Source organism: Centruroides sculpturatus, unplaced genomic scaffold, assembly GCF_000671375.1.
Source record: "Centruroides sculpturatus isolate CEXI.00-Female unplaced genomic scaffold, Cexi_2.0 scaffold2921, whole genome shotgun sequence".
NCBI classification, from domain to species: Eukaryota; Metazoa; Arthropoda; class Arachnida; order Scorpiones; family Buthidae; genus Centruroides; species Centruroides sculpturatus.
In genome coordinates this window covers 1-15,885 of record NW_019387009.1, presented here as the reverse complement: position 1 = coordinate 15,885, position 15,885 = coordinate 1, and the positions used below count along the sequence as shown (strand labels likewise).

The following is a 15,885-nucleotide window of genomic DNA, read 5'->3' as shown; positions in this document are numbered from 1 at the left end:
TTTATGAAATTTTCACAATTACTCTCAATTTTCTAAGCGTTTGATAACTTTTCTGGGATCTTCCTCTTACAGTTTGTTTTCTTTTGCCATCCAGTGGCGCGTTATAGCTGTATGAGTGGCCAGGCAAATTTTAAATAGATGTCCAATGTATTATGGTTTCTTTAGAAGTTTTTTAAGAGGAAATTTTTCAAAAAATTATTAATTAAGGTCTGCCTATTGGAGGGGGCACAGGCGATAGCCCTTTTTGCATATAAAATCTAGCGACATCGTTGCTATCAGTGATTTTTGTTCTTTCGTGTCTGCTAGTTTTTCCTATTTGTTTCATGTATAATCTAGTTTCTAAAACTTTTTATCCCTAATGAAATTGAGCTACTTTTGCAGTTTTTGGCAATGAATCGCTTTGTATATAAACAGCACATGTCTTTGCCATCAAGGATGAGTTTGAAATATTTATCGGATGTACGAGAATGAAACACTTGAATGCAAGAGTTACTTCATAATATCATTTTCAGCTTAGACTTTTAATTTATTAATTAATTATGTAAAATTATTAATAATAATGTTAAGATAGGCTATTAAATTTTATTTCATCCTGCTAAATATTTTACAGTTAATTAAAATTATAGTAAATAAGTCGTTGGCATATTTATTTTTTGGTTTTTTTTGGTATCTTGTATCTTCACTTACTGTAAGTAAATATTAATTAAGAATGTTAATATATATTGATATATATTGTACAGTACATATGAAACAGGTATTTGTTTCTCATCTCCAAATAATTGTTGTTTGATTATTAATATTTAATTGTACATTTAAGTATTCTGATTATTAATAACAACAATATGTACTATATTAAAATTCGTCTTGCCTGTATTAACCTAAATATATAAAATTACTAGTCCTGACTGACTGACTGACTGAATGACTCACTCACTGATTCATCATCGCCCAGAGCAAACTGCTGAACCTAAAGAGGTGAAATTTGGTACACAGCTAGGGTTCGTCAAAAAAACGCGCACTAAGAAGGGGTTTGTCGAAATTCTCCAGCGGGGGGAGAAGGAGAAAATTAAGGCTTAACCGGAAGAACGGCTTCTACTGTACTATCTTCGATGCGAAGTTTCGTTTTCAACTACGTTTAATATTCATAGAGTACAGTACTTTTCAAATCGAATTTGTTATTGCATATTGGTTCGATTATACAATGATTGTAAACGTTCCATAAAATTGATCAAATTGAAAATAGTTCGTTTGATTTTCGGCAATTCTCATCATTCTCAGCGGAGGGTGTTATATAACAATTACTGTGGTTATTGAAATACTGAATATAAATAGGGTTTGCTTACAAAATCCTCGCGGGCAAAGCCGCGGGTAACAGCTAGTTAATTATAGGTATATAGTTTCTTAGGGCTATGGAACAATCTTATTACATAAATTTTCAGTATTTCTAATTAACCCAACCGAAATGCATTTCGTCTAAACTATCTCTTTTCAATTAGATAGAAAAAATAGTGTATGCTGACTGCGCTAACATTACAATATCCTTTAGAAGTACAAATACCAATATGATAATTAATTTATAAAAGTCGGGGTCTTCTATTTCAAAAATTACCGCTAACACATTTTGGGCATCTGTACAGCTACGGTCGACATCAAAGACTTGTATTCGTACGGTATCACCAATTTGAACAGAAGGAAACGACGAAGAATTTGGCGACAGACTGTCACCTCTCTGTGGACATCGGCTTTTCGGGTGTCGTTTCAACTTGCACCATCTGCGCTTGTCGACATACACCGGTGATTGTTCGAATGTATAATATTCAGTCTTTCGCCAACGTATTTTGTATGTGTTGACATTCACCGGAAAATATCGGCATTCTCTAATTTCGGTCTTTCACAGTAACATATATATTCCTACATATATAATTTTCTTCTGAGTTTTATTTACTTTTTTTGTATTTAAATTTATGCATTTTATTTTGGTGTTCTAATCTCGTTTAACCTGAAGACGATCCATTAAATGGGCTGAAAATGTTCGTTAGATTTTAATAACTTATCTTAACAACATAATATGTATATGGATGGTCGGCTAAACGTTTGAATTTATTTTCCTGTAAATTATTTCCTTTCTTCATATTACATGTTGCGCATTTTAAAAATCAAATCAATATTATTGATGTAAACTTTTCTTCCTAGAAGCAGTGATAATACCTGACTGTTAATGTGATAAGACGTTGTAAGCACTTTTAAGGTAAAATTACGGGAAAATGTTTCATAAATCTTAAGAACATTGAATTCCTAGTTTCTTGCCTCCTGATTATCTTGATCAAAAACACAGGAATAAACATTGTAGAGGTGCAATAAACATACAGAACACAATTTCGTATTGTAAAATATGATGATCGATGAATTATTAAACTTGTTTAGAAAATTAATTTTATTAAAGATGACAGTTAATTAATAAATTCAATGAGACTGATGTATTGCAGATTGCATTGGATGATCGATCACGCATTACGACATTACGAATAAAGTGGTTCTAACCGTATTTATTAATTTAAATAGAACATTAACAAACGTATTAGATTTAAAAAGTTACAAGGACAGCATTAGAAACTGCTAAAAATCCTTTCTAATTATTAATATACTTGAACTAGCTGGGGTACCCGGCTTCACTCAGGGAGTTCATATGAGATTGTGTGATAGTTGGAATAAAAGGACACACAGTTTTTATCCCCAGAATACCACTGATTTATACAGAACTGCCATTTCAACCGCCAGCTAGTATTCACCATACTTTAAACCCCTGTCCTCCCAAAACGTCTATGAGAATGTCCTGGGAAATCCAACACCAGATGTTCTCAAGTTCATCCAGCTGTGTAAACAATAACTCATCAGTGTCAAATTTTTCAGAAAGGCGAGACAATGGAAAATAAAGTTTGAAGATTTTTCTTAAAAATTAACGCATTTCTTTCGTTTTTTTTCAGTTTTAAATATTTTTTATGTTTAATTAAAATTTTCTTAAAAAATTCGTATGGCAAGTAGTTAAAAGACTGCAATTTCCAATCAACTTAACCTATAGTAATACAATTAACAAAGTGGAAGGATACACTTTATAACATTGCGGCATTGGCATCGACCTCAAAAACTCTTGCTTCTCTCACGGTCAACTATACGCTTAATGATCAAGACTGTGCTTTATATACCCGCAGCAATGGGAAGTCCCACCCATGCAAGAAAAGCTTTGAATGGTCCACAATGTTCGAGAGTTTATATTCCATCACTGTATCAAATTGACTACTCACACTTCACTGTTTTTATTCACTCACTGCAGTACTTTGGAATTTTCACTTTTTTTTCGGTTTTTCCCTACATCACTGATAAGAAACTGACGTTCGAACCCACGACGGATCTCATTTTATATATCCCCACCAATGGGTAGTCTCACTCTTACAAAAAAGGCTTCGAATGGTCCAGAATGACTTGGGATGTTCCGGGATGTTCCCGAAAGTTTCAGAACATCCCGGAATATTGTGGAATGTTGTGGAATGCTCTCGAATGCTCTCGAATGTTCTGGACTGTTCTGGAAATTTTTAGCGGACAAAACTTTCAGTCCTTATATCTTCAACAGCACTCCCTTCAGGTAAAAACGGGAACCTTCATGGATGGGGGATAGAAGTATACCACACCATATAACTCTTTTGATTGTACAGGGACTCGTTTTTCAGTTTTAGCGGCACGCACATTGTATACTTACCTTTAAAATGTATATTGATTATGATTTATATTTGATTTTTTCGTACACCACTCATTCATTTACCTCTTATAACACTCACTAAGATAAGATAAATATGTTGTTTTGTGACAATATAATGCAATTACTCTATCTTATTTCTGTATAGGCCTATATTATATTCTGTTGGGTTCATTTGATCATCAACATTTAACCTAGTACTGGATATAATTTTTAACTTTGCCAATTTATATTAAATACTAAAACATAACTTTGGCAAATTTCAATAAATAATTATTTTCTATTGTGCATGCATATAATTAAGTGTTTATCTGTGTACGTCTTAGTGATATTAGTGATAGCTGAATTTAATAGAACCTTCCTCTACACCCTACAGTTAATTTATTCGAAAATTAAGTTGCTTATTGTTTAATTTCTGTCCAAACAAAAGAAGAATATAAACTAAATTTCGTTTGGATTAGATAAGAATAGAAGGAGTTATAAGGACTGTTTGTACGATACTAATTACTATTTATAAACAAATCTTTCTCTAAATAATAAATACGAAATCCTGAAATATGTGGGTACGATTTTGTCTGATAAACGGAATTCTCATTTTTACTAAACTTATCTTTCAAACTCCCCAACTTATAATTACGTGAGCCATGTTGGATTAATTGGCATGTTCAGAATAGATCTAATGGTAGCGATAAAAAAATGTTTGAATGTATAGGCTATGTCTGCTTCAAGTGTTCTGTAATTTTCTAAACATAAAATTTGTAGCGTTTAATTTTTACTAACTTTTTACATTTAGTCTGAGAATTTCTGCATTAAAAGAAGTGCCTGACCAATAATTTTGTTTCTTAGTTTGGTACCATATCCAGCATGCGCTAAATAGAACTACTGTAATATAACAAAAAATATAAAACACTAATGTGTAATTAATATTCTGTACCTCATTTTCCTGTTTCACTGCTCTTAATATCAAATATATTTTTATGACCAATGTTTTGGGCACGTGATGTTTCTTCGAAGTAAATGACCATCCTTGATATACGTATTTTCATATTAGCCGAACATATAAAAATGATAATGCTATATACGCGTCCGTATGACAATAAGTGATTACTTTAAATGGATACGAACATGAAAAATGAAGTTATAATAGATGCGTTTGCGTTTAACTTTTGCGTAAAATTACGAAATCATAATAAATTTTCAAAAGATTTCCGATAAGTATAAAAAATAGGCCTAATTCATTAATGACGGTTATGAAAAGATAAATAATAGAAGAGACATGTTTGTGTGAAGCAATAAACTGCCTTTTTATTAATGACAGCTTATAATAGGTAAATTACATTGATAAAAATATAGTAACAACTGCAGTCATAGGTGCCATCTCGTGCCAAGTAAATTAGCCTGTATTATTACAATAGGCACCAACTACATAATAAGTAATTTATAATATATATGTAGTTAGATTTCATCATAAATATATACAGTAAAAATTTAACAGAAGTACAAACAAATACTATTAAGATATTAACAATTCTATGTTTTACGTATGAGTAAATAGTAGTAGTGAGATATTTCTAGAAACAGAAATTTAAACAAAAATCTTAACACGAATATACAAAAGACAATCCGTTGTTTTATAATTTAGTAATTTCTGTACTTTCTTTAAGATAATATTTACTTTTTGCAATTTTGTATAACTGATTCATTGAAGTTACTCCCGTGTTCTTTATCAAATTATAAAAAGTACCATTTACGTTCTTGAGTAATGCATACGGCGAGTCAAATTCTTGTAGTATTCCTGTGTCTATTACCTAAAAATTTCAAATGTGATATTAAAAACACATATGTATTTTATACTAGAAGTAGAAAATTCTTACCATAACTCTATCCGAATCGATGACTGTTTGTAATCTATGGGCTATTGTCAGCACTGTACAAGATTTGAACTTTTCTCGAATTAATTTTGAATACGGGAATCAGTGCTAATTATAAAACCTATAGAAAACTGTTTTAAATATCGTCTTTAAGTATTAGCATTAGTATGAATCGCAAACATTAAAAATAAAAATAGAAAATGTAACTTTAAAATATTATATTTTAATTAAAAATTTTTGATGCAGCAGCAGACCGCGTGTAATAAACAAAATGTACAGTTGCTATGAGAAGTTTCTAGGTATTGAATTTCAAAAATTATGGATAATAAATTGCGCTGCATTAATTTAATGGAATTCAACTTGTGGTAGGTTTGCCCAATAAATTGCTTTATGGAAGAAACATTGATCAGAAATAGATTTCTTCCTCTCTGGGTTTAACAATTACTGGAACACGTAGATACAACTAAATCTGTGTGCATCTGCGTGCATTCGTATAATGTTTCTATGTTTTTTAATCTATGTAACACGGCGAATAATAGTGACAAAAGACTATTTATTTTTGTGGAATATTTACACGGGCACTCTATAGTTGTAAACAAGACTCTGCTGGAGGTTTTTGTTTGATGTGGCTATAAGATGCTGTTACTGGATCAATGCTGTTACCAAACATTAATATTCTTATATTTTAGGTGTTACACAAGTGAAGAAAGTTCAGATAATTTTATCAGGCTTGTTCGTTACGCTGTCTCGAAATTGGCTATCATCGTGTATTTGTTATAACTATAGAGCTATTTGTGAAAGAATCTAAAACGTGGTGGCAGCACTGATTTAACAACGAAATTTTTTTGAATATCAATTAGTGTGATCGAAGATTCGAGTAACAACTCTCATTTCCTCCAGACTAGCGATTGTAACGAAAATGCCCATGTACTGTATATATATTACAAGAATAAAAAGTCTTTTGTCATCGTTTTTTTATACTGTTACATATTGCTATAAACACAATAACATTATATGAATATGCACAGATTTAGTCAGATCGTGTGTTTCATCTATTGTTAAAACAAGACAAAAAAATCTTCTACTGATCGGGTTGAAACAGAGACTCCCGTGGATTTACGTTTAGGCCTAGTCTTGTTTTGAGTTCAGCTCTTTAATTGGTTGGGCTATTAATTGCAAGAGATAAACGTTTCGATTTATTCGGAATGTTTTTCTTTTGCAATTACAAACCTTTATATTTAGACATATTAAATTATGTTTAGAAAAAAGCTAAAAAAAAAAGCAAACATCAAATAGACAGAATAACATTTCAAACCATAGCTGTTAATCACAACACCAACCATTCAGACCAAATACCTTTAATTGAAATATATTCTTACATCATTGCATCTTCCTACAGGACATCGATGTCACGAATACATGTATTTAATATTACCCTTAAAATAGATCATGGGTGGGCAAGCAAGAATTCTATAGAAGCCGAAATGTAAAATTTGCAAATCGCATGGAAGCCGCAGTTCTGTGCTTTTTTATTCTGTACCGCGATTTTATTATATAATATAAATATAATAGATAACAAATATTAATTTTTTTTTAAAAACATATTTTCACAAAATTGTGGAAATAAAATTGTAAAAATAATAATAAAAATCAGAAATTAACACTTTCAGCAAGAGCCGCATGTAACTCAAAAAGAGCAGCATTTGCTCATGTTTGAAACAGATTATGAATCTCAATATCAATATCTTTTGAACTTCGTTCTTTACGTTTGTGGACTACAAAACATTTTTTCTATTACAGCCGATCTCTATGTACAAAATGGAAAATATTGCATAATCAGACAGTTGATAAATATTAATGTGTAAGTTATCACGAATTATTTATAAACTCTTAATTTAGAGACTATTGTGAAAGAAACGTATTAAAATTCCCTGTGCAAAACTAATTAGAAAGTCAAATAATTTATACTTAAATTTACATAATTTTAATTTTGTTTATTTTAACCTTCTATCTATATTGGATGTCGCTTCGTCCATCACAAGAATCTTATTCTGACGAAGAATCGTTCTTGCCAGACAAATTAATTGTCTTTCTCCAACGCTGAAATTTCGCCCTCCTTCTGATAAATGTGTATCCAATCCTCCGGGCAATTTATTGATAACTTCTTTTAATTGTACCTTTAATTAAAATATTTTAAAATTGTATAAATAAGAATTGTGATTATTTATTAAGAGTATTAAAGAGGAATGTCAAACAGTAATTTGTAATATTTATAATCACTTCTAACCTGTTCTAATGCCTGCCACAGCTGATCGTCCGAATATTCATTAAAAGGATCGATGTTCCTGCGAAGAGGACCGGTAAATAATATTGGATCTTGAAAAAATACTCAGATGTTCATTAATTGTTCGACTGCATAATTCGTTTTTATACCAAATTAAATTTACGAATTATGATATAAGTAAATATTAAAATCTGTTCTATCGAAAGTTATCGTGAAAGACACACGATGCTTGTATTCGTAACGCATTAGCACCGCTCTTACTGTCTTTTTCACTTATTAAACCAGTTTTGGTATAATTGAATTTTATATTTTGGAAGTAATTGCAATGAAATAACTTCATTCACGTAATTTTTGTGATCAGTTTGTTATTTAGTTAGTAATCCAGTAATTTTTTATCAATTTGACACTTGTTGGACCAGCGTAGTGGCTGATAATAAAATATAAAAGATTAATCACATGTTCTTGTTTCTTTTAACCTTCAATATGTTATATGTCACCGTCTGTGCAGAAATTGTTCGACATACGTTATCTAGAATTTTTAATTATGTAGTGGCCTCCAAGTCTCCAGATATAAAGCCAATTAAACATCTCTGGAATAATGTTGAGGCGAATATTTGGTTTGAAAAAGCCCATACGACGTGTGTGGCAGACTTAAGAAAAGTGCTGCAACAGGCGTGGCTTGCAATATTTTTAACAATACTTCAGCAAGTGCTGTCAACGCTTCACAATATTTACTTTGTGGATTGTGGGAGAATAGCACCTGTAAGCTTTTAGTAGGTGTTTCTAATTGTTTGATCAGTCAGTGAAAAACATTTAATTTCTCTTGTCCACAATGTTCTATATACTGCGTTTTTACTTCTACTCATCAAATATATCAATCAGATAATATATAATATTTAGTTTATAGTGTAGAGGTGTAGTTGATTACTAATACTGAGAAAACCTTGAAGCTATATATAAATATAGTAACAGCAAAGTCATGTTTTAAGAGAGATTTAAATTTTTCACTAATATAACTAAAACTTAGAATTTTTTCTACATACTTAAAATACTGTAAATATGTGCAAAGGACGACTTGTCTGCAGATAAATTTATAGCAATAAATTATTTCATATGGCAAAAAATATCGAGAAACGAGTTGCGCAACTTTCGGAGAAAAACACTAAGATTTATTTACACGAAGTTATAATTTTGTACAGCGTCATAAAATATAAGATTTTGTTTTAAAAACTGTTTGTAGCTATTATAAAATAACAAAATTTCATTTTTCATGGTACATTTAAGTTTTATTTTCAAAAATTGTTTATGATAACAACGGATATGATTTTGATTAAGTCTGACTCAATTCGAGATAAGATTCGTGACTGCTAACTCTGTATNGAGGTACGCAGTTATAGAATATGTATGTTTATTTCAGCTAGAAGATTGATGGAATCGAAAACAAATGTGAATCTAAAATTGAAAAAGTAAGGAAAAAAAGAGGAAAATCATCGCGACAAAATTTGTGTATATAACAGAATTATTAATAAAACTTTTCGAAAAAACGTATAGACTAAGAAAAATAAAAATAACGAAATGTGAAGAATTCACCCATAACAGAGTGTATACTGTATAGCCACTACATAACACTAATAGAAAGTCTTCCAGGGAGGTTGTTCCTACTAGTATTTTTAGTCTGTTTCATGAACCTACTCCCTCATTTTTGGCGTTTGTGAAAACTGAATTTCTTATTAGAACTAATCAATACTCACGATTAAATTCTACTGACTTACCTCAGTCATAGATATTTATGCAAAATCTAGAAAAATTGCTAGTAGAATTTTAAGAGCTTTTATTATAAAAACATCTGCGTTCGAATAACGAAGAATAAACCAATTTCACGCGAATGTTCAAACATTCTAATATCGGATTTCAAATATTAAAACATTTTTTGGATTTTACATATTCTAAATTGCGTAAGAGGTAGTTAGTATTCTATTATTTAAAATATTCGAATACCCTAAAAATATAATTTCTAAAAATAGACGAGTAAATTAAAACACTCTTTCAAAACAATTGATGATAGTATATCAAAAGTTCCAGGTATAGAATTTTATGCTCGTTATGTGGATGACATATTAATTATTTTTGATTCCTGTATGGTAACACCTCATGAAATAGAAGATTATGCGAATACCTTACAACCCAATATAAAGTTTACTAGTGAATTGGAACAGAATCAGGAAATAAACTATTTGGATGTGACTATTAAGCGTGAGAAAACGCAATTGGTGTTCCGTAAGTATGAAAAATTGTGTAATACAGAAAAAACAATTAGTTATAAATCTTATTGCCCTATAGAAACTAAGAGAAACGTTTTTACCATGGAATTGAGGAAAATACTAAACAGAACAACACTCTATGAAGATATAAATAAAGAAATTAAACAATTATTTAGAAAATATTTATTGAATGATTACCCGAAGAATAAAATTTGTAAGTGGTATAATTCTTTTATAAATTACAGATATAATGTTAAAAATTGTATAGATAATAACATTTATGTAAAAATGCCTTATATATATAGTTTTTATGAACGATATAAACCTTTATTTAAAAAGTCTTCTGTATGTGTAGTGGCCAAGCAGGAAAATAAAATGTCGAATGTTATTAATATTATAAATACTAAAGGTCGAAAAACAGTAAGAAATCAGCTTGACGTCGCAGGAGTGGTCTACAAGGTATCATGTGATTGTTTACAAGCGAAATCATATGTTGGAGAAACGGGACGGAAGCTCGAGATACGCCTAAAAGAACACGAGGCAGCGATTCGTCTAAAAAGACAAGAGTCACCATGGTATCAACATTGTGTTAATTATAATTGTAAAATTAATAGAGACTCTGTAAGAATATTGTATAAAATGGAAAATTTGTTTAAAAGACGTGTGGTAGAACATCTTTGTATAATAGAACATGCAAATTTGTTGAATCAGAATGTCGGTCTTAACGTTGATGCATGCTGGGAAAAATTTATTTGTATAAAAGGAAATAAGTGTCTGGTTGTTGGATAATCCACTGATGAGGCTGTAAAGGCGAAATGCATTTGGAACGTGATTTGAAAACTATGAAAATAAAAGAATTAACATTGGTTAAAGTAAAGTATCTTTGTTGATTACTATTTGTCCGCTAATATAAATCACTCGAAGTCGGTCTAGGAAAGAGTGTTTTAATTTACTCGTCTATTTTTAGAAATTATATTTTTAGTATTCTTACCGATCCCATTGTTTTATATTTTTATATTTCTTCAACAATTATAGTACTTTATCAAACAAAAAATGGGGATAGAGGATTTGAGGCGACAAATACGAAGATTAACAATAGATATAAATTACTTCAAGTGTTTCTTGAGAGAAGAACACACGCCAGTGACACTTTGCTTACCTGCATCTATACGTTCAAGTATTCGACAGAGTGATATACAGAAAATAGAAAGAATGATTATGAAATCGGCAATTAAAATAAAAGGTAAAAAAATATTTTTGTTACGTAAAAAATTAAAGAAAATGAAAAGAATTAATGGAAATAATGTATTTATAGACTATAATTTAGATCCTTACTTATTTAATAAATGTATTAAGTTAAAAAGTAAATTTGAATATCCTACTTATTTGGAAAAACAAGAATGGTTAGAGAAATTGATAATTAATTGTACCAACGTAGTGATACCTGGTGACTTTAGGAGATTCCTGTCGTGGGGATATAATATGAATCTTCCAATATATGCTAAACCATATCCGATAGTGGCTGATATAGAAAATGTTATTCAAAAATTACCTGGAAATAATGAGGAAAAGGCGATGTTACGGTCCAATATAAGTAAGGATTTGGAAAAGTATAAAGGTAAAAATGGTTTCATAACTGATAAAAAAGCAATAGAAATAAATAAAAAAGCTAAAAGGTTAATAAAATTTTTTGATAATAATAAACTTTCTATCCTTAAAGCAGACAAATCGCATCAACTGGTTATATTAACGAGAGAAGAAGTAAAGCAAAAGAAAAAAGAAATCGCTATGTCTAATGAATACGAAAAATTAACATCAGATCCATTAAAGGAAATACAGAATAATTTAGTGAAACTAATTAAGAAACATAAACAGCATTTTTCAAGTCAACAGGTAAAAAATATACTAGATTTCAATAATATAAGACAACCACAATTAAATTTAAGAGTTAAGACTCATAAACCAGGTAACAAGTGTAGACCATTAGTTGATTTTAAAAAAACAGTCTTATATAATTTGGAATGCTATTTAAAAACTTATTTGCAGATAATTAGCAGACCAGCATACAGTATCAAGGATACAGATGAACTAATCAATGGATTATTGAAAGGTAAAGTTATGCAAAATCACCGTCTTATGAGCTTAGACATAGAATCAATGTACCCATCTATAACATTGGATATGATAAAAGAATCTATTAGTAAATATGAAATACCAGATTATATAGTTCTTCTTATAGAGTTTATATTTAAAAATAATTATTTTAAAATTAACACAGATTATTTTCGCCAAAAAGATGGAATATCAATGGGATCAGTGATTGGACCTAAATTAGCAGAGATTTGTATGAAATCAATTGATGATAGTATATCAAAAGTTCCAGGTATAGAATTTTATGCTCGTTATGTGGATGACATATTAATTATTTTTGATTCCTGTATGGTAACACCTCATGAAATAGAAGATTATGCGAATACCTTACAACCCAATATAAAGTTTACTAGTGAATTGGAACAGAATCAGGAAATAAACTATTTGGATGTGACTATTAAGCGTGAGAAAACGCAATTGGTGTTCCGTAAGTATGAAAAATTGTGTAATACAGAAAAAACAATTAGTTATAAATCTTATTGCCCTATAGAAACTAAGAGAAACGTTTTTACCATGGAATTGAGGAAAATACTAAACAGAACAACACTCTATGAAGATATAAATAAAGAAATTAAACAATTATTTAGAAAATATTTATTGAATGATTACCCGAAGAATAAAATTTGTAAGTGGTATAATTCTTTTATAAATTACAGATATAATGTTAAAAATTGTATAGATAATAACATTTATGTAAAAATGCCTTATATATATAGTTTTTATGAACGATATAAACCTTTATTTAAAAAGTCTTCTGTATGTGTAGTGGCCAAGCAGGAAAATAAAATGTCGAATGTTATTAATATTATAAATACTAAAGGTCGAAAAACAGTAAGAAATCAGCTTGACGTCGCAGGAGTGGTCTACAAGGTATCATGTGATTGTTTACAAGCGAAATCATATGTTGGAGAAACGGGACGGAAGCTCGAGATACGCCTAAAAGAACACGAGGCAGCGATTCGTCTAAAAAGACAAGAGTCACCATGGTATCAACATTGTGTTAATTATAATTGTAAAATTAATAGAGGCTCTGTAAGAATATTGTATAAAATGGAAAATTTGTTTAAAAGACGCGTGGTAGAACATCTTTGTATAATAGAACATGCAAATTTGTTGAATCAGAATGTCGGTCTTAACGTTGATGCATGCTGGGAAAAATTTATTTGTATAAAATGAAACAAGTGTCTGGTTGTTGGATAATCCACTGAAGAGGCTGTAACGGCGAAATGCATTTGGAAAATAATTTGAAAACTATGAAAATAAAGAAATTAACATTGGTTAAAGTAAAGTATCTCTGTTGATTACTATTTGTCCGCTAATATAAATCACTCGAAGTCGGTCTAGGAAAGAGTGTTTTAATTTACTCGTCTATTTTTAGAAATTATATTTTTAGTATATTTACCGATCCCATTGTTTTATATTTTTTCAACAATTCGAATACCCTTTCTAACACCCTCGCCTGCCAACTTGATTTTTCGGTTGTCCTCACGGGACAACGAATCTTTGTTTGTTTATTTTAATGAAACCGCTAACCAAAACACCCTCCATTTGATCGAACCCCGTTGTTTGCTTCTTTCCAATTATTCTTGGTGAGAAGCAGTCCAATCTTCTACTTACTTGGGCTCGATGGTCCTAGCGGATTCGTCTTCCCGAAGTTCATTACAAAAGTTACGTGACGATTTATAGATTCTCACTTTGCTGTTATCGGTTTATTATTTCTTGTCGGAAGAACGAGCCGATATACGCTGACGACACTTAAAATTACTTCACTCCTCATTTAGACGAAGCCATGGTGAATTTCTTACAGCTCTACGTTCGTCAACAACTTAACGTTATGGATTTAATGCCACCAATTTTATTGTCTTAATAATAATAATCAGTTTACAATACAGTTAGTTCAGTATTTTACGTACACTAAATATTTATTTAATAGTTTTTGTGTGAAAAGGAAATGACTACCGAAACTCTTTCAGTGGTGGTACCTAAATTGTTTTTGACATATGTATAGATATAATATTTATTTCTAGAGTCTTAAATACTAATTATTCATTGAACACTATGAAGGTAATTCGTATCGCTTGTTAAGGAGATTGGAAAAATTTATTATTTGATTTTAAATTAAAGATATAATTTTGTGTAAATAAAATAATTAATGCTTACCGATTCGAATTCGAATATCAAACTTTAAAAGCGAATAAATTGAATTTTTTAAATTCAATTCTAATATTACAAAAAATCTGAATTTCGTAATTTTTTTGTATAAAGTTATTATAAAATTATAAATATTTAAAAGGAATATTGCAATTAAATCTTTCAATTTTTAAAATATAAATCTCTATTTTCTTTTGAAATACCACTTTAAATTTCTAGCATTTGTACGTTATTATCGTTTGCGATTGTTGAAAACAAGAAGAAAAACAACAGAGAAACAACACTGAATGGCATCATTCAATGTCGATTGCCTACTGTTTTTTAAATTGTTTTAAAGCGCGTTTTTAACGTCAGACTTGATAAACCCCGAATTTTCACCGCTTTATACTTTGATTTATTTTAATCGGTCGTAAAATGGCAAGAATAAACGGAATATACGGCATATTTGAAGATGTAAAACACCTCTTGAATGAATTTTTTTTTAGATTTATGAAAGATTTTCAGGTAGTTTTAAAAGTGCTTACAAAGTCTTATCTCATTAACAGTGAGGTAGAATTACATTTTCACTGCTTCCAGAAAGAAAACTTTACATCAATAATATTGATTTGATTTTAAAAATGTGCAGCGTGTAAACAGAAGAATTTCTTTTTGAGTAGCAAGTTGCTTCTTTGTGTATTTTGTTCAGGACTTATATTTTTGGAGATTCAATTCATATTCTCTCACCACTACTTGTTCTTGTTTTTGTGAAATTTTAAACTTTTCTCTTAATTTTCTAAACGATTGTCCTTCTTTTCCGAATCTTGTTACTTCAGTTGGTTTCTCGTGCCTTCCGTCATTTTTTCCCTTTTTTGATTCCTTCTATTTCATTCTACCTGTTTCTGTTATACTGAATTTGGCAGCATGAACAACCTTGTTGTTCTTTCAAACACCATAACCGTGCATTTCTATTAATAGGACTTATTATACTGGTGTATAGAATTATAGCAACACAGTCACACAGATTAAAATTGGTTTATTTATGATTACCTGGACACATACAATCTGCGTTTTGGACTTGTATGTCCCTCCTCAGCAGGTATTTAATAAACACATTCTAAAATTTAAACAATAAACAAACTTAGTTTCCCGACAATAATTTTTAAAATTCTAAAATTAACAATAATAAATTATAAATCCATACTATTTTGTTGTTGTTTCTTTCTATTCCATTTATTCTCCAATAATTTATTCCGATGACGATTAATATTAGTTTTAAATTATTGCTGTATAAAACCGATAATTATTACATTAAATCCTGTCATTGTGCATTAATTTTCACAAATTTATACTTTTAATACTAATTCGAACTTACATTTCTTTTCGTTGTTCTTCACTTTCACTTAGTCCTTTCACAACTCTATTTGTCTCTTTATACGT

General features: G+C 30.0%; 2 protein-coding genes and 1 pseudogene across 2 annotated transcripts; 2 read left to right on the top strand and 1 right to left on the bottom strand.

Annotated features, from left to right (window-relative positions):
• Nucleotides 1-5,421: 5,421 nt before the first annotated feature.
• LOC111616046 lies at nucleotides 5,422-8,246 on the bottom strand (annotated as a pseudogene).
• Nucleotides 8,247-8,389: 143 nt separating this feature from the next.
• LOC111616045 lies at nucleotides 8,390-10,956 on the top strand. The gene is made up of 4 exons (XM_023357485.1): nucleotides 8,390-8,668; nucleotides 9,931-10,183; nucleotides 10,247-10,381; nucleotides 10,523-10,956. The coding sequence occupies exons 1-4, from the start codon at nucleotides 8,390-8,392 to the stop codon at nucleotides 10,954-10,956; spliced, it is 1,101 nt and encodes a 366-aa protein (XP_023213253.1).
• A 264-nt stretch (nucleotides 10,957-11,220) lies between these two features.
• LOC111616047 lies at nucleotides 11,221-13,507 on the top strand. Its single transcript, XM_023357486.1, has 5 exons — nucleotides 11,221-11,410; nucleotides 11,483-12,060; nucleotides 12,214-12,277; nucleotides 12,446-12,943; nucleotides 13,085-13,507. Exons 1-5 carry the CDS (start codon nucleotides 11,221-11,223, stop codon nucleotides 13,492-13,494), a joined length of 1,740 nt encoding a protein of 579 aa, XP_023213254.1. The 3' UTR covers nucleotides 13,495-13,507.
• Nucleotides 13,508-15,885: the final 2,378 nt, after the last annotated feature.